This window comes from Hemitrygon akajei, chromosome 10, assembly GCF_048418815.1.
Source record: "Hemitrygon akajei chromosome 10, sHemAka1.3, whole genome shotgun sequence".
Taxonomy (NCBI): Eukaryota; Metazoa; Chordata; class Chondrichthyes; order Myliobatiformes; family Dasyatidae; genus Hemitrygon; species Hemitrygon akajei.
Window position 1 is genome coordinate 57,738,074 of NC_133133.1, and position 26,682 is coordinate 57,764,755.

A 26,682-nucleotide genomic window follows, 5' to 3' on the forward strand; every position below is an offset into this window, starting at 1 on the left:
CCTTAGCTAGACTGAATGCTATGGCTGTGAGTGAGGTCTTTCTGTGTACTGGGCCTGCTAAGGCAACTTCCAGGATGCCGTCTAGATCATCATCGAACTGCATCCAGGCGACGTTGTCTGACAATCTAGGCCATTTGATCCTGTCTTTCCTTGACGAGTGGATTGGGGTCACCGAAGGGGAACTCACTTGGTCTGTTGTTTGGTGCTGAGGCGACTCGAGTGCAGAGAGATCTTCAGCTCTGTGGGGTGCTTCCTGGCTGACATTCTCCTTCGTCTCACCGGATACTATGTCCATGCACTGCACTTGGATCACCACTGATCCACATCTAGACCTGCTCTGGTGTATCTTGAGCAGACTTTCCCGCAATGACACCAACTCCATAAAGGAAACTGGGCCAAGGCAATTGGGAAATTAAATTAAGAGACATGACAGAAGATAAAGAAATGACAACCAGATACTTTATAACTCCCAATATATTCACCCTTGCAAAATAAAACTAAAAGCCATTCATTTGTTGTAAAACTTACATATAGTTTCAGACATTGACTTATAGTATTGCCAAGAAAATAGGCAAGGCTGAGGATTGGAAACAAAAATTAGAAACCAGCAAGAATGAATGAAATGAATTTTTTTTTAAACTGTAACTTTTTATACATCTGAAGTAAAAACAGAAAACGATGGAAATATTCAAACAGGTTAGGCAGTGCCTGTGGAAAGAGAAAAAATATTTCACTCTAGGACCTATTACCAGAGCTGAGAAGTGATAACAAATTAGTGTTAAATAGCAGAGAATTTGGAGAGTAGAACAAAAGAAATGATAAACTAGGCTGTATCCACTCTCTCAGCGTTTCCATTCAAGGGCATTGGTGCTTCCATATTAGGCCATGATGCAAACAGTCAGTCCACTGCGCATCCACAGAAATTTGTTAAAGTTTTAGATGAGATGTCGAACCTTCATAAACCTCTAAGGAGAGGTGCTGCTGTGCTTTCTTTGTAATGGCATTTATTGCTAGACCTAGGACAGATCCCCTGAAATGATAATGATAAGGAATTTAAAGTTATGACCTTCTTTCCCTTTGATCCTCCAATGAGGACTGGCTCATGGACTCCGGTTTCCTCCTCCTGAGGTCAATAATCAGATCTTTGGTCTTACTAACATTGAGAGAAAGGTTGTTGTTGTGGCACCACTCAGCCAGATTTTCAAACTCACTCCTACATTCCAATTCGTCACCACCTTTGTTTCGACCAATGACAGTGGTGTTGTCAGCAAATTTAAATATGGCATTGAAGCTTTGCTTAGCCTCACAGTCTGAGTATAAATCAAGTAGAAAAGGGGGCTAAGTACACAGCCTTGTGCTGCCCCTGTGCCGATGGTGATTGTGGTACAGATGTTGATACCAATCTAAACTGATTGGATCTGCAAGTGAGGAAATTGAGGATACACTTGCACAAGGAGGTATTGAGGGCTAGATCTAGGGGGTTATTGATTAGTTTTGAGGGGACGATAATAATGAATGCAGAGTTGTAGTCAATGAAGAGCATCTTCACTATCCAGATCTTCCAGGGTTGAGTGGCATCTGCTGTTGACCTGTAGTGATGGGAGGCAAACTGCAGCAGATCCAAGTCACTTATCAGGCAGTAGTTGATATCTTCCTGCCTCTGTAATAAGTTCTATTGTCCTTGATCTATATTTCCTCAACTCCTCAAACCCATCCATCAGTTTAACCATGTCTCCTGCTTGTGCCTTATGTTAACAACCAATACACCTGTGCATGTGCTGAGGACAGCATACAAGTGTCACCAAAGCAGCATGCCCACAATGCTCTGCAGACCAACAGAACACAACATTCAACAAGCACCTTTCCTCCCTCCACTATCTCCCACCTACCCACACAGAGTCCTCCAGCTCCAGGGCAGACATCCAGTCTCCGGACTTCAGGCCGCAACTTCTGGCCAACTAATTGATTCCCAGACTCCAGGCTTGAACTCTGGGAATACTGACTGATCAGCCCTCATGACCCCTGGGCATATGGACAGCTGATCCAGGTCCCATTGGCCTGGGACAGCCCGCCATTCTCAGGCATTCTTCGTCACCAGTCCATGTAGCTGGCCCTGAGCTGAGACATAGACTCTGGATATCCTTCATCTCCATGCACGTGACGCTGGGCTTCAAGCACAGAGTGGCAGCCTGCGACTTCAGGCATCTCCAAGCTTCACAACAAGCTTTTCTTACTTACTCTAAGCCCTTCAAAATTTTAATCAAAGTTAATTAGCCTCCTCTGTTCCATAGGAAACTACCCTTTGCTTTTCCAATCTTCCCTTATACAATTTCCCATTCCTGACAACATCCTCAAATCGTTTTTGCACACTCTCAAGTCCAATCACATCTTTCCTGTACTTGCAGTGACCAGAATACTTATGCAATACTCAAACAATGGCCTAACCAGTGTTGCACATACTTCTAATATAACATCTTATTCCTGCTGTACTTGTATATATGTTCTCCAAATCCATTTTGTTTTTCCGGACCACTCAATACCTGCCAAGTCCTGTTGTACCTTCTCAAATGCATTACATCACACTTTCCTGTGCATTTGTTTGTCCAAATGACTGAACATCTGCACTTATTGTTCTCCAAAGCTTTTCTCTGCATCATGATCCAAATAACCATCCATATTTCTAGCTATGTCATTTTAATTGTATTTTATCCCTTGTTTTCCATAATGGGTCCTTGGGATTCCAAATGAAAACAACCTCAAAGACACCCAACTAGTTTAACTTTTTGCTTCCAGCCACCAGCTGTATTTTGGGTCCAAGGTACCACTCCCCATTTGAACTCAGTTTTTTTTTGACCAGCAAAAAAATTCAGGCCCTTCTCAAAGACCTTGCTAAAATTCAGACTCAAATTCAACACCCTTTGATATGCTACTTAAAAAATCTCAATCAAGTTAGTCATACACAACCATTCCAGAGCAATTTTTTCCTATGTAGATGAAAATTTACACTGCTCATTAGAATGGTATCAGTAATTTGGCCATGACAGAACTTAAACAGAGCGAACTGTAATTAAAAACAAAAAAAAAGCTATTATTTTTTAAATGTTCAGTGGTGAGCCAGCATTCAGGACAAAGAATTATCCTTACACAAAACAATTAATGTTTCCAGTTGATGGCCTATAATCAGAATTGGCTTGGCTTTATTTTTTCCACAGCCTGTCATCGTTTTCCTAAATTCCCCTTTTAATTTTATTGCTATATCTTTTATACTTTTACACTTTTTTTTGCCACATGAAGCTCGGATATAAATGCACTTTTATTACCTTGTTCTATTCTCTGTGAAGCTTAATCTTGACTTAACAGTTACACCCTTTTCTCTTGTGGGAACATTTTAAACACACACCCTTTTGGTCTCTTTCTTAAATGCCTTGCATTCTTGAGGGCAACTGACTTTCTTGGAGTCTACTCCTACTAAATAACTTCTCAACTTTATAGAAATTGACTTTTCCCAGTATGGAAACTTTAATCCTATTTTAAACTTTCTTTCCCATAACTATGTCAAATCTAAATAAATTAATTATGATCACTGCTCAAAAAAAATGGTCTCCTAATAATTCTCTTTCCAGCTGTTTTTCCCCCCCAAAACAGTTCCAGGATCACATCACCTCTTATTGTGCTTACTTTATTGGAAATCATCACAACTATAAAGAAAGACCAACTTGTTCTTTTCCATCCACTCAACATGTTTTTGTTTTAATGACTGTTTTCACCTACACCCCACACCACCACCCTCCCCAGTGTTCATTAGCAGCTTCTACGAGTTGGGCTAAAATTGTTCTCAGCAAGATGAGTAAGGAAACTTATCAACTTCTAGCTGAAGAGCTCAATTCTAAAATGGCAAATATGGACAGGCACAAACCAAAGTTCATTTTAACAGAACTTCTTCTACTATTTCAATGAATGCCTTCCATTCTTAGACAGCCTCACAGGGTCAAGAAGGGCTCACTTCCTTGGGTTCAGACATAGTTGACGAAGCCAGCATGAGTTTGCCCGACATGCAGGAGGTGATTGATGGAACAGGTAGATGAATACGTGTGAAGATAGCAAGCTCTTCAGCTGTTTATACTGGCTATTATCGATGGCCTTTTCTCTATTTTGAGTGATGATGGGCCAATGAATCTTTGGAGGGTACATCACTATTCTCCAAGCTTGTTTCTTGTGACCACCAAGAGATCTCTTAACTTGGAGTACAGAATCTGGTTAAGGAGCAGGATATTAAGATTGCCATGGCTTACCCATTGACTACAAATGAAACCCCGCTGGTTTCCTTGACTGCGCAAGTCTGGGGAAGACACAATCCCGTGAGATTGAGGCAGCTCGTTCCACCCCAAACCCCGGTTTGTGTGGAAGCTGTGCAATTTGCAACCCTGTTAAAACTTGGTGCTAAGAAACAGACAGCACACAATTAAAAGGAATTATATTTAAGAATCTTAACTAAAGGGTTAGTACAGAAAGGACAGAGAAAAAAAAACCAAAAAGGGCCCATTATAATTAAACAGTCAAATGTGCAGCAGTTGGAGGTCAATTCATCAAACCTCGGTCGATCTCACCCATTGAATCACCATCTCCCCACCAGGTCGCATCAATGACCGGTTCTTTCCAGCGTTCTCTCTTCATCTCACGCCAAACAAAAGACTCAGCTCACATTCCAAAGCATCCGTTATCTCTAACCATAACCCAAGCACTGCTTCTACAGAAAGACCATTACATGAGCAGTGAAACCTTTCCCAGGGTGTTACACATACAATTAGAGTTTTCAAGCTGGAGATGATGCTCAAATTGGATCACTTTACCTGTCAGAGGATTTGGAGGAATTTCCTGAAACATCCTCAGTGGTCTCTCTCTACTGTTTAAAGTACCCATTGTACATACAGGAAGGCAGGGATCACTATTACCTTTTAGATTGTGAGCTTTGAAGTCTAAATCTTTAAAATACCATATTTTTACAGATGGCCAAAGGCCATGCTAGCCCAGGAAGGCATTAATGAAGTTCATCACTCCAATTGCTTGACTTAATTCAGAAGTAGTTTCTGATATATGGGAAGTGGAACTCACTTGTAGACTGGCATCTTCGACTGTTATTGTATTGTGCTGCAAGGGGGTAGATTAGCAAAGGATTTTCATTTTGCAGTTCTTGAATGTGGATCCAATTCTCTTGGACACTTCAGTGAACAAGTCAGTGATGACTTAGAACTTAATCTCCAAACCTGCATGTACAGAAACACCATTCACACACTACAGCTTCATTACTAAGCTTGGAGTATTCTTTGCTCTGCATTATAGGTTAAATGATTTCCTACTTGCCTTGCAGATTAGGAAGATTTTTAGAAGTGAAATGTAGCACTGAAGCAAGGGAAATGGAGGAGACGCTTAAGACTATGATGTAGCCTTGCTTCACATCAGTCTGCACTGATGTTGTGGCCCCATGGGCTGAGATCGCAGCTTGCATGCCATCATGATGATCAAGATGAGTGGCTGCTCCACAAACACACACATCTGGCAGTGTTCTTTTCATTATTCTGTACTTGCAAAAGCACACAAAATGCCTTCCTATTTAAAATAAACCCCATAAAAGTTGACATTTGTTTGTTCAAGCAAAAGAATGAACAGTAATCCACACCTTGTTGCAGCAAAAACTGGCTGGGCCACCTTAACTCACATCAATTTACCAAGCCACAGGTTAAACAAAAATATAAATAAAATCACTGCCTGTCACTGAGTTGGAAAGCCAAGTTGGCTCAAATTCTATATTTGCAGTGTTCAGATGAAGAACGTCAGCTTGATCAACCACATTCTTTGCTTTAGACCTCACTGAAAAACAGCATCAAGTTAAAACAACACAATGTGGTAGACAGACATTTACACTGAGCCACAAATGCATGCTCTGCAAAAATCCTACAAATCAAATGGCAAGAAGTGAAACAAGGACAGTGTCAAGGCTAGTGTAGGCCAGGCCAACAGTTCAGGAATTGAGGCCCCAATTGCATTCATTCAGTTCTATCCATCAGGCTACATCACACAAATAACCTAACACCAGATTCCCAAAAGAGGTTCAGTATTCTGTCATAGAAAGAGCTTACCAAGAGGACAGAAGAATGTGTTTCAAAACCACCTTGCCTGACCGGCTGACTTCCTCCAGAATTTTTTGAATGTGTTTCTCCTCAAGAAAGTTAAACCTTCTCATGAACTCCTCAGAATCCCTGGCCCACTATCACTCAAAAAGGAGAGGAAACAATGGAATAACACTGAAAACCTCTAGTCCATCCATTGACAGCTTAGCACAAATGGTGGCACATCACTTCCCAAGCTAACCACCCCTCCACTTCACCGAGAACCTTCTGGCCTACTTGTTGCAAGATCTACAAACTCCCTGCTTTCTCAACACTACCTGCTCCTCCACCTATCTTTATCATCTGCAAACTTGGCCACAGTGAAATCAATTGAGTCATCCAAATCATTGACATATCATTTGAAGAAGCAAGCTCAATATTGACCCCTACAGAATACCATTAATCACCAGCGTTGTGACTTAATGCAAGCCACTGGGAGAAACATTGGATTGTAGTATAAAAGTCTTTATTCAGCACACACAGCTAATGTTCTTTGCAATCACCCTGGATTGAGAGACTGCCTGACGCAATGTTACATCACATTTTTATATGTTAAAGAACAAAGACAATTTCTATAGTTAAAATACATTCCAAATCTCCAGAATACACCCTATCAACCAGCAGCCAACCAATGTGGGTTCCCTTTATTCCAACTTTTTGCTTCCTACCAGTCAGCCAATCTTCTATCTGTGCTAGTATCTCTCCTGTAATACCATGTGTTCTAACCTTGTTAAACAGCCTCATGTGTGGCACCTTATCAAAAGCCTCCAGAAAATCCAAATAAACAACCACTGACTTTGTCTATCCTCCCTGTTACTTCCTCAAAGAATTCCAACAGATTTGTCAGGCAAGAACTCCCCTCAAGGAAACCATGCTGACTTTGGCCTACTTTATCATGCCTCTCCAAGTACCCCAAAACCTCATCCTTAATAATGAACTCCAATATCTTCCCAACCACTGATGTTAGGTTAACTGGGCTACAATTTCCTTTCTTCTGCCTTCCTCCCCTCAAGAGTGGGGTGACAGCTGCAATACTCTAGTCCTCAAAACCACTCCAGAATCCAGCGATTCCTGAAAAAAATCATTACTAAAGGCCTCCACGATCTTTTCAGCTACCTCCTTCAGAACCCTGGAATTCTTTCAGAAGTGGAATGGAAACAAGTCATCCAAGGTCATGATGGAACACCAAAGGGAAAAAAAAACTTTAGTGCTTAAAAAAAAATCAATACTTTCAATATCACAGAACATTTAAGGATAACTACCTAAAAAGGAGATGACTGTTTAGTATAGAAATAGGCCGTCTAATTTAGAGGCAATGCAATAAATTCTCATGGATAGGATATAAATGACAATGTTCATCTTTAATGCAATTTTGAATTTCCTTGCAAGTAATTAAATATTACTTACTTAATATATATTATAATGTAATACTGAAGTAAACAGAGAATTAAATATTTGCCCACAATGACATTCTGTCATTAAAACTATTCTCCACCTAAAAGATTCTGGGAGGCATAAAATCATTCTGCCAGATTGTATCAAAGAGCACAGTCCATAAATTAGAAAACACACTATAGAACTAAGCATAAAAAGGTGATCTCACTGGACAGGTATTTTTGCCAAAAGCAAAAACAAGTTACAGTTTAGCAAATCATATTCAGAGCCATATGCCTCATGCTATACATATTATGTCTGAACATTACAGGGAAATTCCACTGAATAATATCTCAAAGAAATTCAGAATAATTTTGTATAACTATATTCAAACACACACTCACTCACACACAAACACTCAAGGAACTCAGCAGAACAGGCAGCATCTATGGAAGAGGTTAAACAGTTGACATTTTGGGCTCAGTCTCTTCTTCAGGACATGACAAGTTTTCTACCTATGCAATTGAAATCACTTTCCTCCTTCTGTAGTGAAATGCAACAATGATATTTCTGAGTCAGTTCTCATCACAATGGGAATTCCACTGGACTCTTTGGGATCCAAATCATCCTAACTTCAGTATGATCTCAGTATGGGATGCATGGCATAACATTCCTTTCAGAACTTCACAGTGGAATTTTAACTATGTTATTACAGGAGCTCTCATCTCTGGACAAATCCTCCACAACCAAGTCCTCTGGGACTTTTGCAAGTATCAATTATCCTCACCTTCACCCTTTATGCTCAATGCCTCCCACTACCATTGAACTAGCCACAACACTGAACCTCACCCACATCAGCATCACTATCTTCTGATAGCCAGTATTCCACCCCAACTCCAAGTCCTAGGCCTCAAACCCCTTGTCAGCTGCCTGCATTCGCCTCAGCTTTGCTCCTTTGAGTCATAACGGCTTCAAACCTGGGCCATTTACACACAATTAAAGATTGTTGTAGCAACCCTAAAGGCCAGAATAGTTGCTAGTGCTCCATTATTGCACCTAAATACAGTAATTATGGCACATTATCATTTCTAGGCATACATACTTTCAGGAAATTGGTTCAGTTAAGACAGACATCCAAGTTAGTAATGAAATACATCAGTAAACCTAAAAGGATTTTTTTTTAAATTTTTACAGTCAAATGTAGCAATTTTAAGATTTGTGGATGGAAGTTTTGTGAAATTAATCATAAAATGTTTAAGCACAAAATACAATTTGAAAGCCAGTATATCAGTTGTGCGGAAGTCCATAATCTCAGGTTCAAAATGCTTGGTTAGATACAAAAAATATTAGTCTTGCAAACAAGCATCTAAAAATATCAAGTGTTTATATTGCCAAAAAAATGCTGTAGCAGCTTACATAGCATAGCATATCATACAAACAAATTAACATCTGAACATAACCTGTTAGCACTTCATATTAGTATAGCTATGTAATAGTGAGGAGATATTTTTACGGAGTACAATATTCGAAGTTGATTTGCTTCTATAGGTATGCTGTGCAAATTGAAACTGTACTTTTTGTCTGCAGAAACATATTGATCTAGTAGTATCATAAAAGAATTTACAGTTACATAACTTCTTTCACATCTTCAGGACATGAAAAAGGTGTAAAATAGCCCATTTCTAATTTTGAAATAAAATCACTTATCTTGTGGGCAAGTGGGGCAGTGGAACAGTCTAGATATATAAAAGAATGATTAGTGAATTTGTTTCAGCAGCAGAGGACAAATACCCGGAGGACTATAGAGATGAAAAGGCCCTATTGAATCTCATCAGGGTAGACAAGGCCTCTGATCAACATCTATTGTAGAAGTGAGTGTTTCCAAGAAAGTAGCATTTCTTTGACAACTATGAATTTTCCTCCAAAATTAAAGTTCAAAGTCAAAATTAAATTTTATTGTCAAAGTACATAAACAGTGTGTCACCATATGGAATCCTGAGATTCACTTTCTTGTGGGTATACTCAGTACATCTACAGAATAGTAACTATAACAGGATCAAAGAGCGGTCAAACCAGAGTGCAGAAGGCAACCAACTGTGCAAATACATATATAAATAGAAACGGGGTGACCCATTGGGGCACCCTTTGAGAGAAGGTTAGTGCAGTCTGAAGTGACCAGAATGAACATTAAATTTTCCTGAATGCATTTGGTATCACTTTGCTTTGGAAATAGAAGAAGAAAACCTGAGTTTATTAAAGAACGACATGTAGCAGGACAAATATAGCTCCTCCTCGTTTAACGAAGGACACTTTTGATGGCATCATTTCTGGTTGATCTGCCAAGGCACAAGGGTGTGCCTCTCGTCATTCTGGAGATGTGCAGTCCTTTCATCTGCTGTCTCTTCATCTCCTCTGTTTATTCATTGTCTCTGATCCTGGAGACGTGCACTTCTCAGCTCCTTGTCTCTTCCTCTACCCTCCTTCTGTACCTGCTTTTGTCATTCTGGAGGCGTGCAGCCCTTTCATCCCCCGTCTCTTCAATTCTTCTGCTGTTTGTTCTTTCTCTCTGAACCTGGAGACGTGCATTTCTCTGCTCCTTTGTCTCTTCCTCTCTCCTCCTTCTATGCTAGGTGTTGTCATTCTGGAGACGTGCATGGCTCTCCTCCTGTCTCTTCTTCTCTCATCTATTTTGTCCTGACTCTCTGATCCTGGAGACGTGCGGCCCTGGCCTCATCCAATTCTTGTTCTCTCTCTCTCCTTGACGCTTCCCGAAGACGTTTGGTGTCATCTCTTGACCATAATGTCCCCCTTCTCTTTCCACATGGCATAATTAGGCTGACCATATTTTTTTTACCCTAATGCTTGTTAGAAGATACGAAGCAGTAACACTAAAGCCTCCAGGATGCTGATTATTCTTGATGATGTGGTTGGTGCTTTCCTAAATGGACGTGATATAGTCACCGCTGTCCTTTGACTGCAGCAAAGGGTTTGATGAGTGTCTGGAAGTACATCATTACAATAAGATTTAATTATCTCTTATTGATGGGTGGCAGTTAGATCTGTCCCAATCCTGCACATGCTGATGGGGATTAGCAGAATGTGAGCGCTCGAAATAGAGCTGCCCTGCCCTTTTGCTCCGGTTGGTGTCGCTGCTGTGAGCATCGTGAGTCGCTTCTGAGGCTGGCCACGTGCATGCGTCATGGTGGCACGTCGCAGTTTCCATCATGGCTGACATCGGCTCTTGGGTGAAAATAGGGCTGTTGATTTTGGCGAGTGAGCAATTTTATACGAATATATAACGCTGAACTTTACCTGCATTCTGTAAGTTAGCGCATTATATGTCGATTTAGCCAAAAATAGTGCCACTGTAAAACACCGTTTGTGCTAATTGGAGGTCACAAACAGAGCATGAGAGTTTTAGTAGTATATAGATAGCAATAAATAATGAGAACATGAGACAAGGAGTTAAAGAGTCCTTGAAATTGAGATCATTGCTTGTGGGAACATTTCAATGATGGGGCAAGTGAAGTTGAGTGTAGTTATCCCCCTTTATTCAAGAGCCTGATGGTTGAAGGGGTGTAACTTTTCTCGAACCTGTTGGTGCGAGTCCTGAAGCACTTATACATTCTACCTGATGCCAGCAGCAAAAACAGAGCAGGACCTGGGTGGTGGGGATCTCAGATGATGGTCAGAGCCATATCCAACAAAGTGCTTTCATCTAAGCCAAGTGCCTTTAATATAGAAAGACCATCTTAAGCTATTCCATGGAAATGCAAACAGACAAAATTAGATGACAAACAGGTTGAAAGAGAGTTGACTATATTCAGGGGTTAAATTTATCACAGCATTTAAACATTAAAATATTAGTTGACTTTTGAATTCTATTAATCATCTTCCTAGAAGTTGTAATATGTTGGCCTTGGTGGTATAGAATGAACAAAACAACTTGCCAACAACAGGGAAAAGACAAATGATCAAACACAAGGCATCACAAGCAGCCACATGATGAAACCCTACTTAAATAAATGTCAATCAACTACACCCTTAGATGTGTGTCAAATCACAATCGAAAATCTTTTATACATCAAGATTTAATTCACATGCAAATAGCAGCTAGGTTTCTACAGTTTGCAGATGTTTACCCTGGTTTTACCCCACTTGGGGTATCCCCTTACCCTACCTTCCTAGCAATTTAGCAAGTTTTTGTCTTCTATCCAACTCTCATAAAGGTCTTTAGCCTGAAACACTGACTCTGTTTCCCTTCCCACCAAACCAGCCTGACCTGCAGAATATTTCTAGCATTTTGTTTTTATTTTAGATTTCCAGTATCTACAGCCTCCTTTTTCTTTTCAGTTCAGAATGGACTTCGAAAGAAAAATAAGGGGCCAGTGTAATGCAAAGGTCTAATAAATTGTTATGTTGTGTTCAGCCAAATACAACAAACACATTATGTTGAAGAGTGTCAGAAGAAATGGGATGTAAAACACAGTTCAATACCATTAGTTAAAGACTAAAGATGATTTGATAACATGACATATAGCTTCCAGCTATGGTCAATTCTTCGATCTGATTTGCCTGGACCAAATTGTTTGCATTCAACTAATCTAAGTATTTGAAATAGATATGGTTACAGTCAACGTCTTCTGGTTTTCCATCAGGTAAACATTGCACATGGCAATGTCATTAATGTTTTTCTAACCTTCAGGGTCTTGGGCTGGAACGGTTTCCCAGTTTTGTCTGTAGTGGCATCACCAAACCATAGAACAGTTCCAGCACAGGAGACCATTCAGCCCACTGTGACCATGCTGTCTCTCTATCTGAGCAACCCTTCAGTTTAATAAATGTTCTTTCAGCATACATTTTTCCAATTCGATTCCCTCTTCAACACTACAATGGAAATTGTCCCCTCCATGTCCATGCTGCATAAAAAGTCTGTTTTGGTCATTCTTAATTCTCTTCCCATTTATTCTGCATCCATGACCATAGTTCATGACCCTTCCTACAAAGGAAAGAGCCTCCCTCCAACTACTCTGTCCAAACCACTCACTTCCATTAAATTTCCACTGAATCTTCCCTAAGTAAATCAGACCCAACCATTCTAATCACCTCCTTACATTTGGTTGGCAAGGTTGCAGTCAGTACATCATCATGGGACAAAGGGCCAAACTGTGATTTAGTTTTATGTTCTATATTTTACCACATTAAAATTTCTTCTGCCATGCATTCTTCCATTCCACCAGCCTGTGTTTATATCCCACTGCAGCTTGTTACTAAACTCTTCACATTTCACAGCTCGGCCCAGTTATGTCCAAATCTGGGTCAATGAGGTTAATCAATGTAGATGACAAATACAATGATTTAACATTAAACATTAGGGAACACCACAATTCATCTCCCTTCAGCAAACAGCCATTAGCTTTGAACTGTTATCAGTTGATTAGCCACATTAATTTAGACATTTCTTTTTTGCCATGTTTTTGAAGTTTGGTGACAAGCCTGTTAACACCAGGAACCAATACGCCCATCAGCTGAGATGGAGATACTGAGCAAATAGAAATTTTAGAGTTTGTCAAAGCAGACAATGAATCAACTTCCAGATTCTTCCATTCCATATGGCTAGAAAATCATTTATTCAACAATCTCTGCCAGCATCTACATCTTTGCTCTGGGGAAATTAACTGCTGTATTGGTACAGTAGACAGCGTCCCACAGCATTATCAAATTCATCACTTCTTCATTCAGGGTTTATGCCTGTAGCATTCAAATCAGGTTTCCATTATCTTTAGAAAAATGTTGAGATATGACCTCTGCAAAACTTAAAAGCCACGAGGCAATACCAGTCGAGTCCCAGATCAGTTGTGGTAGTGCTTACCAGCTATAATGGCTCCTACAAAGAGTCAGGCAGCATCACCAACAAAAGCATGCCCTTCTTCCAAATGAGCTTAACACATCCTACAATTACTCTGAGCAGTAGGGATTAGTATGTCAGCATCAAGCCAACAGCCTCTAACGCACCAGAACCCAATTACTCTGAGCAGTAGGGATTAGTATGTCAGCATCAAGCCAACAGCCTCTAACGCACCAGAACCCAATTACTCTGAGCAGTAGGGATTAGTATGTCAGCATCAAGCCAACAGCCTCTAACGCACCAGAACCCACAGTCAGCATCACAGAAGCAAGATCAGCTTTCAGGAGAGTGTCCCGGCTGCCCTTACATCCTGTGTAGATCAGCAGGCAGAGGTACTGCTCTTCCATACTTCAATCTGAGATTTGCACCTACGTTAAGACCTCTATCATCATCCCGGTACCTAAAAATAAGGTAATGTAACTTAATGACTAAAACCTGGTGTCCCTCATCTACCATTTTGAGAGACTGATCATGACTTGGATTAACTCCAAAGTAATCACAGCATATTGCAATTCGTCTACTGGCATGACAGCTTCCGCGTGCCATCTCGCTGGCACTAGATGGTCCAGAAATGAATGTAATGATACCTATAAATCAAACTATTGTACATTTATTACAGCTGTGTTTAATTCTATAATATCAAGCAAGCTCATCACCAAGCTCCAAGAACTGGAAGTCAACACATCCTTCTGTATCTGGATCCTTGACTTCCTGACCAATAGACCATAATCAGTAAGAAAAGGTAGCAACTTGACTTCCTGGCCCATAGATCACAATCAGTATGGACAGGAAGCAACACCATTCTGCACTCATGGTCCATGTGGCTGCATCCTTCAGCCCCCTAACTCTACTCCCTGTATTCTTCTATCTGCACAGCCAGACTCTGTTCCAACTCCATCAACAAGTTTGCAAATTGTCGTGGGTTACCATCTCAAATTACAATGAGTCAAGAGTGCAGAGAGAAATGAAAAAGCTTAGTAACATGATGTCACGACAACAATCTTTCCCTCAATGTCAGCAAAGCAAAAACAGCTGGTCATTTACTTCAGTAAGGGGGCAGAGCACAAGTTCCCGTCTTCATTGTTACGTACCCCGTAACTGGGTCACTTACCAGCAAAGATAGAGAGGTCCGTTGAAGTCTGATGGTACTATTTTTAACAGTATTTATTGATAAAAAAATACACAAAATAATGTTAATGCAAACATGCAGATAACATACGTCGTCAATACTAAATCTAAAAGCACGGGTATAATAATAATCAATAAGAAATAGCTCTATCGTTGTCTAGGGGATAATGTATTGTCCGATGGAAATATAAAAGTCACTCAATTCATTCAAGCTGCAGCTTTTTGGGTTGGAGAGAAAGACGGGTTTAAAACTTGCCCATTCCTTTTATGATGCCAATCCTTCGAGAGTCGTTGGAAGTTGGTTTCCCCGTTGTTAGCTAAAAACCTTTTGGCCATGGAAAAGGGCCCACCAATTCCAGGGCAAATGGAACTGGACACACGTGGCCTTTCCCCTGGTTTCTTGCTATTACGGGATCGCTGGCGTTTCTTCTGGTGCGTCTGAGGGGCTGTTCCCACAGACCCTCTTTTTATCCTGACTCACAGGGTCTCAGATGTCAATCAGGTTGGGATGATGCAATCCCTCCACCAACCTCCCCCTCGTTTCATTGCCTGGGGCGTCGATGCATCGTACAGGATGCAATACACAAGTCCGTCTCCAAGAGACAATAGCCGGCATCAACGGGTCTGCCTCTCGGAGGCCAGGACACATTCCAACGACTTGTGGATTCTGCATGTCTTTCTCTCATTTCCTGGGTCTCCTGAATGGACTCAATAGTGATCTTGCGATTCTTACAAAGGAGGGGGCTACCCCACACCCTTCGGCCCCTCCGAGCTGTGGTACATTCATAACATCATTAACAGTGCTGAGGTTGAGCCGATTGAGACTTTCAAGTTCCTAGATGTGATCATCACCAACAGCCCATCCTGATCAGAAGAAACTATGGTCAAGAAAGCTCAGCAATCTCTTTACTTCCTCAGGATGCTGAAGAAATTTGGCATGTCCCATCATATCTTACACTTCCCTCATCAATTCAGCATAGAAAGAATCCCATCTGGATGCATCATTGCTTAGTACGGTAACTGCTCTGCATGCAACTAAGAAACTGCAGAGAGTTGTCACAGAAACCAGCATCCCCTCCATGGAATGTCTATTTCTCACCGTCTTCGTAAAGCACCCAGCATAACCAGACCACACCCACTCTTTTCTCCCCTCGCCCACCAGGCAGAAGATACAAAAGCCTGAAAGCATGTACCACTAGGCTCAAGAACAGCTTCTACCCTTCTGTAATTAAACTACTATATGGCTCTAGAATGATAAGACAGATTATTGACCCCACAATCGACTTCATTATGGTCTTGCACCTTATTGTCTACCTGCCTTGTACAATCTCAATAGTTGTTGCACTTTGTTCTGTATTGTTATTGTTTTACCTTGTACTACCTTAATGCATTGTGTAATGATTGATCTGTACAAATAATATGCAAGGCAAGCTTTTCACTGCATCTCAGCAAATGTGACAATAACAGAATTCCAATTCAGCCAAAGGCAGCCATCTATATTTCCTCATTTTGTACATTGGCATCTTACCAAACATATTTAGAATGAGGAAGACCTTTCTCCAACAGTAACTACATAGATATCAATCAAATTAAAACTATAAAAGCTGCAATCAACTGATTTCTTTTGAACTAGATGACCCTTTTTAAACTATTCAGTTATTTGAAATTCTTCCTGCAGCCCGATCTAAAAAAAACTTAAAATTTTCACCTGCTTGTAAAAAATTAAAAACAAACTTCATTGATTAGACCTCTTTTTTAGAAACTCTGTAATCATTTTCTGATGAGCAACACTGCCTCTTAACACTGTAGTTTCAATCTTATCTCCTGTCACCATCTCAGGTTCAGAGGAATTTGACGACCACAATTGCCGCTAAGTTTTTGTTTTATTTTTTGTCTCTCAACTACAGGTGTATCAAGAAAATATAACTCAGGAGTCATGTGCTGTAAGCTTTGTGTTGCCTGTCAACACTTCGTCAGATGCTTGTGATAGTTTGAAATAAGTGGCCTTCAACACGACACGTGCATCTATTAAAATCAGTTATATACCGTAGATTCCGTACAACAGAGCACACCTGATTAAAAGCCGCAGGCTCTAATTTTAGAAAGAAAATCAATTTTGTACTTGTACAAGCCACACTGGATTTTAAGCCGCAGGTGTCCCACGTTGTAATATGAGATATTTACACAGAAAGATATTACACGTGAGGATTTTTTAACTTTTAATTAAATCCGTATGGTAACATAAACAAATACATATTGCAAATGCTTTTTTTCAAACCGTGCCTGTAACACGGCTACTTTTAAATATACATACGTATCGGTAACACACAAATTACGTTGCGTATACTTTTTTACTGAACAGTGCACGAACAACATTCCAATATCTCCTAACGACTGGTAAAAAAATATATACTACAGCCTACCAGGAAAAGTTATTGATCGCCTTTAACTTAAAAGCTGCATCATCGCGCGGGTCTAATGCGCTCGCCCCCTCCTTTCCGTTTATCACAAACCGGTATTTTCCCCACAAGACGCGGCGAAACCGGATGTGACGTCATAGCATCCCAGGATGTAGTACAGAAAACAAATATACTTAAAACACTTCTAACTTTAACTAGAAAATACTAACAAATGAATTACTAAGCGAAAATATTATAAACTAAATAACAGCACAATGCTTTTCTTCGAGTGTTTTCCATGTTGATGAGGGTGAGTACAAATGACTGATTTACAATAATTTAATTGTGAAAGTGCGCTTGATTTATCGTACAATTTCATTGGACCTCTGTGAACTACTCATCAATTTTATTGGTCTACTGTTACGAGGCAAAATGTTTTTGGCAGCATGAAAAAAAACATGCATTAGCCGCACCGTAGTAAAGGCCGCAGTGTTCAAAGCTGTTCAAAGCGTGGGAAAAAAGTAGCGGCTTATAATCCGGAATCTACGGTACATAACTATTACCAAAATATTCTAAATCAAATATGTAATAAAATAAACAAAACTAAGAATGCTGCAAATCAGATTATTCTTCATTAGTCCCACAAACACATTTGGGATTATTGGGTTGAGGTCATGATTCGTACACCAGGATCCATGAGATTTCCAAAACAAAATCTTGGAATATCTCAGCAAACTCTGCCAGAAAAAAACTCGAGTGTAATTTCATCCCTTTGCAATAAAGAGTGAAGAGGGAAGAGAGTGGGGAGAAAAATTACCATAAGTTGGAGAAATTGATGTTCATGTTATCAAGTTTGTGGTTACCTTGACGGAATACAAGGTCCAACCCAAGAGTGGCCTCATCATGGCTGAAGAGGTGGCCATAGACTGAAATGTGGGAATGGGAATAGGATAGGAACTGAAATGGTAGGCCACCAAGAAATTCTGCTTTTTGTGAATGGAGTTGAGGTGGTCCCCCAATCTACATCAGGTCTCACAAAAGCAGAAGAGGCCACATCAAGTGATTCATCCTCCCCATCTCCTTCCTGGCAATTGGCAGAAGTGCCACAGCTTCCCATTCACCTCCACCCTCACCGCCATTCAGGGCCCCAAACAGTCCTTCCAGGTGAAAGGAAGCTTTACTTGTAAATTAGTTGGGACTGTCTTCTGTATTCGGCTTCCTCTACGTTGGTGAGACGGTGTCGACCGGAGGACTGCTTTGTTGAGCACCTCAGCTTCATCGCCAAAAAGCAGAATTTCCTGTTGGCCAACCATTTCAGTTCTTATCCCCATTCCCATTCCATGACCACTCCTTCAGCCATGATGAGGTCACTCTCAGATTGGTGGAGCAATACCTTATAGTCTGTCCAGGTAGCCTCCAACCCAATAGCATGAACAGTGATTTTTCAAAATTCAGGATAGCTTCCTCTCCTTTCCATCTTCATTTCCCCCACTTTGTCCTCCCACCTCTTCCACTCACCTGTCTATCACTACCTCATGGTACCCTTCTTTCTTCCACCATCTACTCTTCTGTCCGATCAGATTCCTTCTTCTCCAGCCCTTGGCCTTTTCACATCACCTCCCAGCTTCACCTATCTTGTCCTGTTTCCCCTCTCCCCACCTTTGTATTTTTGGCACCCTCCCACTTTCTTTCCATTCCTGATGAAGTGACCCAACCAACCTGCCTATCAGCATTGCGTGCATTGCAATGATCACATTTGTGGTTTGTATTTTCTTATTGTGTAAACAGATGATTGTCACCATTTTGTCTCAGCAAACTATTACTACTGCTTTCAAATATGATTCTACTACTAAGCTGTGTGCAATTGGAGCCAGTGAATTACATTTTGATGGTCTGTTTTTGAGCTGATTGAGCGATCTGGCACTATGCTATCTCCAAGGAAGCTCTGAGGTTGGGAGAGGTGTGTACGACCTGGAGACAGAGCAAGCTCACAATCAGCTTCTCTCTGAGGGATCACTCAATGTTGAAGTCAGCGGGGGTGAGAGCCGGGGGGGGGGGGGGGGGGCAGGGGGTGGGTGGTGGATGATCAGTGCTGTCTGCCTGTGTTTGATCAGTCTTCCTACTCCTCTCGCTAATTGCTGTCAGAGGAAAGCACAGGAGCCTTGGTTTCCACATTGCAAAGACTGATTGGCGAGGCTCGTGGCTGCAGACTCGTTCTGGGGGACTGAGGCTCATGTTGCATGTGTTTCTGGATTCTGCTTACTTTTTATTTTGCTGCTTTTGAGGAAATCAGGTGCTTTAGTGTAGGCTGGAGTGCTTCAGCGAAGACTGGCGCTGTGACCTGCAGTTGGCTGGTGGCACAGCCCTGAACTGAACTAAATACTCCTTGTTTGATGATGTTTGGTATTCTGTGGTGTTCATTCATCTTTTGGCATTTGCATTTATTTTTGTTGCATGTTTGATGTTTTCTTTGAACGAGTTCCACACTGTTTTTTTGTTTTGTGGCTAGCTGTGGAAGGAGGAATCTGAGTTGTATTCTGTATATCTGTGCATACTTTGATAAATGTACTTTGAATCTTTGAATTGACTGAAAGAGGTTAAAACGGTTCACAGAACAAAGTTGCAATAATATTTGAAAAATTCCTCAACTTCAGTGATACTGTAATACTTCTTCCATTACTCATAGCAATTTCATTGGGCACTTCAAATACTATATTTGACACAAAAATATTATCACATTTATTTTGCTTGATATAATTGTAAAGCAAAAATGTGAAAGATAAACTGTGGCTAAATGCTTCACACCAAGTGTTTTCCACACCACTTATAAAACAGTCATTCAGAATATAACGGCTGATATAACTTCAGGGCATTTCCAAGAACCATTTCTGTTCCTGGAAAAAGAATGGAGAATTTTTTTTTAATTGAATTTTCCATAAATTAGGTCTCCATCAGAATATGCAAGGGAGGGGAAGTAGAGAAGTAAAGGAAATTAAGTGAACCAGGAGCAAAAAGAAAGGCAAACAGATGCAAAAGGGAGACAAGGGAAGGGCAGACAGATCAGAAAGAAACAAGGGTGAATAAGAAGTCAAACGGAATGGAAAGGAAGATAAGGAAAGAGGGTGGACTGATCAGAAAGATACAAGGATGGGGAAGGGAAGACAAGAAGCCAAACAGAATGGAAAGCAAGGCAAGTACAGCAGAGGAAAGATAGAGACAGGCAGTAATAAAGTGTAAGATCTTACAAGGCCATAAAAGAATGGGGTGGATATGAGATGCCAATTGTTTGTTCAAAAGACTAACTAATTTATGCCCAAGCATGTTAGAGAGATTCAAGAGGTTTAAAAAATAAATAAATAAATAAATAAATAAAAAATAGGTTTACCAACTTGATTCTTCTTCCTCCAAAGGCTGGTGCATTGAATTAGCCAGCTTTTGAATCATAGAATACCACAGCAGGCACATCAGCCCATGCCAAAATGTTATTCTGCCTAGTTCCATCAATCCACAGTCCCCTGTCCATGTACCTATCCAAACTTTCTTAAATATTGCAATTGAACTCACATCCATCACGTCAGCTAGCAGCTTGGTCCACACTTGCACTGCCCTCTGAGTGAAGATGATCCCCCTCTGGTTCCTCTTAAATATTCCACCTTTTACTCATAACCTCTAGTTCTATTTTCACCCAACTACAGCAAAAAGCAGTCTGCTTGCATTAATCCCATTTATACTCTATAATTTTGTAAGCCTCTATCAAATGTCTCCCATTCTCCTACACTTCAGAGAATAAATTCCTAATATAATCAATCTTTCCCTACAACTTAAGTTAATTTGGGCTTTGACCAAACATGGATTAATAATAAGATAAATAGAAAATGTTCATAATTATTAAGCATTGATTATATGTAAATATACATACTGTATAGACTGCTGTATATATTGCAGACCAGACTTAATGGGCCTAGTGGCCTAATTCTGCTCGTATGTATCTATGTAGGCAGAAGCAAAAGCAAGGAAAAAAATTCCCACCAGCAGTAAAAAAAAAGATCAGTCTATTATAGTGTTTTGCTACTTGAACAATGGTTAACCATTTTAAACATGGTTTCATATAAAATTTCTGGTAATTAGAACAGGTCTGTAAATTATACAGTAAATATTTTAATAAACAGGGGTGTAAAAATGTTAGTCGTTATTTAAAGGGGTAAGATAGGGATTGTTTTGTCGACAGCACTTCCCCTTATAGATGCTGCCTGGCCTGCTGTGTTCCACCAGCATTTTGTGTGTTTTGTTTGAATTTCCAGCATCTGCAGATTTCCTCGTGATTGTTTTTGTCTCTCTTTTTCAGGTTATTGTCCACTGGAATTGCAAACAATTTGCTTTTAGTGTACTGAGTTGCTTTTGGAAACACCCACTATTAAACTACCCTGTTTGAAGTAATGCCAATACATTCTTCAGAGTTAAAAATGTGTGCTTAAATTATATCAGCAAATAATCATTCTAATTGGCACTATGCATGAAATGTATTTCCATAAAATAGATATGAATTTGTGTCAACAGGAGAGCCCATTCTGCAAAGATTTCCCAGAGAAACAAAAAGCTGTTAATTACTTCCACTAAGATCTCATTGGTAAATATAATGTTCATACATCATGTTGGAAATTGCTGGCTTGTAAATTCCTCCAAGTTCCTCCCCCATCCACAGGAGGTTTCATTATTTTAAAATAATTGTACCAGAGCAATGGTTTTCATCAGCTTCAAGCAATTCAACTTGAGTATAATGGAGGAAAGTTATGTACTATCAAACATTTGAGGCATAAAATGGATATTATCAATATACCTTGGGCAGGTCCCGCCCCACCATCGGTAGTGTCCACAGGATATTATCATTAAAGACTACCCATCATCTGGACCCATGTCATTTTCACACTACCGTCGGGCAGAAGAAAGTCCCACATCAGTTTCAAGAACAGCTACTTCTACTTTGCTTCAACCATTTGGTTCTTCAACCAACCGGCAAAATGCCAATCACCCAGTTTAGAAACACTATAATCACTTTGATTGGTTTGTACTAAAGTGGACTTGGATTTTTTGTTCAAATTATTTTTTTGTTTAAAAATTGTGCAGGATTTATGCTTTTTCTTGTGAATGCTGCTTATACAATGCTATATGCCTGTGACGCTGCTGTAAACAAATTTATCTTTGCATCTTCACATAAACGTGGCTCAAAGTTTTGGAACCACTTCCCAATTCTTCAGCTCACTTTCAGGTTGTAACAGTGCTGCAGCTGATGAGGTGGTCATTGGGCTATAACACATTGGACATCCACAAGGCCCAAGCAACTATTCCTATTATTCTTCAAACTCAACCTTGGGATGTAAATTATTGCCGCAGTTTTATATTGCTACATTGTTTCCTTCAACAACAGCAAGTACATAACTAAATTCTTCTGACCCATCAACGTTATTTTGTAACTTATACCATCTATAACAATAAAGAGCCATGGGGACAGATAATACTAAAATTTAATCATATAATGGCTTTCCTAGCCTCAACTTATCAAAACACTTTACAGCTGATGACAAGCATGAGAAAATCTGCAGATGCTGGAAACCCCAAGCAACACAAAAAATGCTAAAGAAACTCAGCATCAATGGAGAAGAGTGAACAGACAACATTTTGGGACAAGGCCCTTCATCTTGATGAAGGGTCTCGGCTTAAACCATCCACTGTTCACTCTTTTCCACAGATGCTGCCTAGCCTGCTAAGTTTCTTCAGCATTTTGTGTATTGCATACAGCTGATGAATTACTTTTGTCTTTTTAGAAAAGATGAGAATGCTCCAGGATTGAGGATGACTTGCTTCTAATCTAGTTCTGTGCGTTCTGAGGCAATTGATGAAGCTAATGAGAGATAGGCATACTCAGCATAAGTTGGTGGGAATTTCAGAACTGGTACACCATTCCCAGCATCTACACGGTACTTTCTGATGCATGGACTTGAGCTTCTCAGCCCCATCCCAAATGATCCTTCTCCATTTTGAACAGTCCTAGCCAAAGGATTCACATTTCGTGGGAAAGTAATTTCTACCAGAACATTTCTGAACCTTTTCTTGTTTACCTGGCAATGTCTTGCCACGACAGAGCAAATGATCCGTTTCTAATGTGCAAACACAATGACAACATAGGGAAATGCAACAAGCAGCTTCGGTGCAACAAAGTCTCACAAATCACAGAAAAAGAATAATCAGATATATTAAGTGACAAATATTGATCAATTCAGGAGGAAAAGCCACACTTTTCTTCTAATGGTATGAAAAAATATTTTATACCAGAAAGGAAAATGGATCTGTGTACATAATACATTAAGTGAAACCTGGGAGCTCTACAATCAACCATCTTTTATAAAGTTTAATAATTCAGAACAGGATATTTGATTCAGTAAAACATGCATCCTAAACTCTAGTTTCCCTATCCTTTAGACATTCACCATCATCTTAAATTCCCTCACCTGCCCCTACCCCTTGATTCCTAATCATAATGCCTGACCCAACAATGATTTCTTCTTATTCTTGAGTAAAAGAATGGATAAATAGAAAAGCATTTGGTTTGACCGGAAAAAGGCTGGTGAAACTGCACATGAATTCAATGGTCCAGTATGATGAAGAGACTTCTTCTAAATCTGCTGATAGTGCATTAAAGCCAGGGAAAAGCCACTTGGACAGTGCATAAAACATCACTGAAGGATGAAACAGTGTACATAACTGATGCAACTGTTCCATGAATAAACACAGATATCTTCAAAGTTCTGAATGGTGTCATACTGGAATATTAATCTATTGTTCCCATTGAGATACTTGTTCTGCTGTGCCTCCAAAGATACTATTTCTTCAAACTTCCAATGCTCCCTTTTCTATTTCTGCTACAGAAGGTATTAAAGGAAGAAAGACACTGTCTACCCTCTCTAGTAGCTTCCTTATTTTGTGGATTCTGAATTCCAGCACCATAACCCCAGGGTAATTTTTTAAAAAAATCACCTCTCAATAACTAGAAAAAATGCTGTAGGGTTAGTCTTGGGTACCAAATATTATAAAAGCAGGTAATGAAATATTAAAAACACAAGTATACAGATACTGGAAATCTAAAGTAACACAAAATGCTGAAAGAACTCTGCAGGCAAAGAAGCACCTATGACAATGAATAAACAGTCAATGTTTCAGGCAGAGACCCTTATTCAGGACTGAAGAGGAAAGAAGATGCCCTTGAAGTATTAAATCTAACAAAATGCCAAGTCAGTCAGCAAGCCATTGTGGATACAGATAAAAGTAAACAGAATAAAAATTCTGAGCAAAGATCTGAGCAGTGATTGTCAATGGAGCAACAACAGCGACCAGTGGCTTAAGATATTCTTCCTGTTTCATAATGATTTAATCAGTCTCATTATATCAGGAATCAAAATGTCTGTAATTTTACAATGCACAGTAGTGCTGAGAGAAAATAAAGAAATCAGACCAGATTAGGCTATTCCCCAGATACCAGAGGAAAGACAATGATTGATAGAATTAAATGATGCAGCATACTAGCCCTAATTAATATTACATGCAAAGTTTTATTTGCACAACAGTGCTCACTTTCTAACTCAATATCAGTTCTGGGCAAATCAGATCAAATTCTTTAATTCCTCAAGAACAAGGATTAATTTTAAACAAACAGTTTGGTCCACCTGGAGGTCTAAAGGTATTAATTTGACCAGGTCACTTACAGGGTTGATCAGCAAGAGATTAAAGATTATACTTTAGTAACAGCTCAAAACAAGCAGACACTAAAAGACCGTCACTTCACATTGACTTTTCTTCTATTACTCCAATTAGGTCAAAACTGCCCAGTTTTTTTTCCATGAAAAGAGAAACTAATCGGAAGCCATTTCCCAAATACCAATAGGCAGTGTGGTCCAGTTCTTAAAATGTGTTCATACATGGAACTGGTGGATAGAAAGGCAATTCCAAATAGATATTGAAATTACAAAATTACTTACTGGAACCTTGCCTTATAATTGTTCCTACACCACAGGGTTTGACTTTTATAATACCTCAGTAAACCCAGTAATGTAGCAATTTTAGCAGTAGATATTTGATACACTATTCGCTTTGGAAAGAGGTTGAAGAATTTAGGGAAGGAGAGAAGGATACACCAGGAAGTTTACAAGTGTAAGCAAAAGAACCAAAACAAAATCGGAGAAGCGAGAGTCAATCATGTTTATCATCACTGGCAACAAAAAGTTAACTATGATCAGCCTGTAGAGGCAGACTTGTCACCCCACACAGGTGAATCGCCCTGTTTATTCAGCCAATCATATTAACCGTCTGTTTTCACCACATATTGACAAGTTATAAAAAGTTTTCAAAATCTGTGTAACAGACATATGTACAAAGGAACCCGTTAACATTAAAGAACGATGCGCGGTCTATTGAAACACCATTTTATTCAAGTAAGCCCCTCAATGGTAATAGCAGCTGCATTTCAACAGTTGCCTCACCCGTTCGATGATCTGGGGACCTCCGCCCTGTCGGATTACCCTGGTGATGCTGCCGGTGGGACTACCAACGGCGATGTACTGCTTCTGCTCTTGCATGTTGAACACGGGTCTCGGAGAACTGGCGCGCTCGATACTCTCGTAATACGAACTTTCCGAGACGCTGGACGAACTTCCTGGTCGCATTCGCAGTGCCATGTTGGAAAACCGGCTTGCGAAGGGGCGATTGGCTACCCCACACAGAACCTAGGACTAGGACAGGAGCGAAAGGTAACGTCGACGGAGCACAGAGTGCATAACTTTCCAAGGCATGGGTGTGCCGAGGAGAGACACACCTTTACCGGACTCTGAGTGACAGTCATCTGCAGATACCTCACAGGGCGGTGTCGCTTGTTTCGCATCACGCCCCATTCCACTCAAGCCAGACCTGAATGAAGAACATAAGTACCTATTTTTAATCTCCTGATTTCCTAGACGGTCGAAAATCTAACAGGTCTGTAAATATTTCAACTCGTGAGTTTTTAATAATGTCTAATCCGAGTAAAAGAAAATTTCTTCCTTTAAAGGCCTTCCCGGAATCTGTCTCTTTGACCTATTTTAAGGTAGCTGTTTGTTTATTTAGTGATTGCTGTAATTGAGATACAGCGCGGACTCAGCCCTAATTACTCCAACAACCCCCGGTTTAATCCTAGCCTAATCAATTTGGGGCCATTTACAATGACCAATTAACCTGCTAATCCTTTCATTATCAGATTGTTATGAGCTGCCCACAATGTGCCTTGGAATATGAATTGCAATATATAAAGTTAATATAAATTTGACAATTCAGGGGAGTCTTAAAGACCAAATGTTCACAAAGTGGTTTCATCTCATCATAGCAGAAAAACAAAAACCATGTGTCACTCACTAGGAAATGCTACATAATTCACCCAAGTTTACATTTAAAATGAAACTGCAATTTTTTGACTGCCATTAATTAAAATGTTAATTTAGGTTCAATCTAGTTGATACAATATTTGTCAAGGAAGGAAGAGGTAATACAGTGCTTGAATGATGAGTAGATTCTGTTCATTTCTGTTCAAGAAGCAGATTTACAAATTTCTTGATGTTTTCATGTATTCACTCAGGACAATTGGGCTTTCTTTGTAATTTGGCCTGTAAACTTTAACCTATTTGAA

At 40.0% G+C, this 26,682-nt stretch overlaps 1 protein-coding gene across 1 annotated transcript in view; it reads right to left on the minus strand.

Moving 5' to 3' along the window:
• Window positions 1-25,850, minus strand: part of pof1b (POF1B actin binding protein) — a 121,517-nt gene extending 95,667 nt beyond the window's left edge. The window contains exon 1 of the mRNA XM_073058384.1: window positions 25,508-25,850. Within this exon, the coding sequence (XP_072914485.1) occupies window positions 25,508-25,702 (195 nt within the window). The 5' untranslated portion in view covers window positions 25,703-25,850. The remainder of the gene's footprint in view (window positions 1-25,507) is intronic.
• Between the last annotated feature and the right edge of the window lie 832 nt (window positions 25,851-26,682).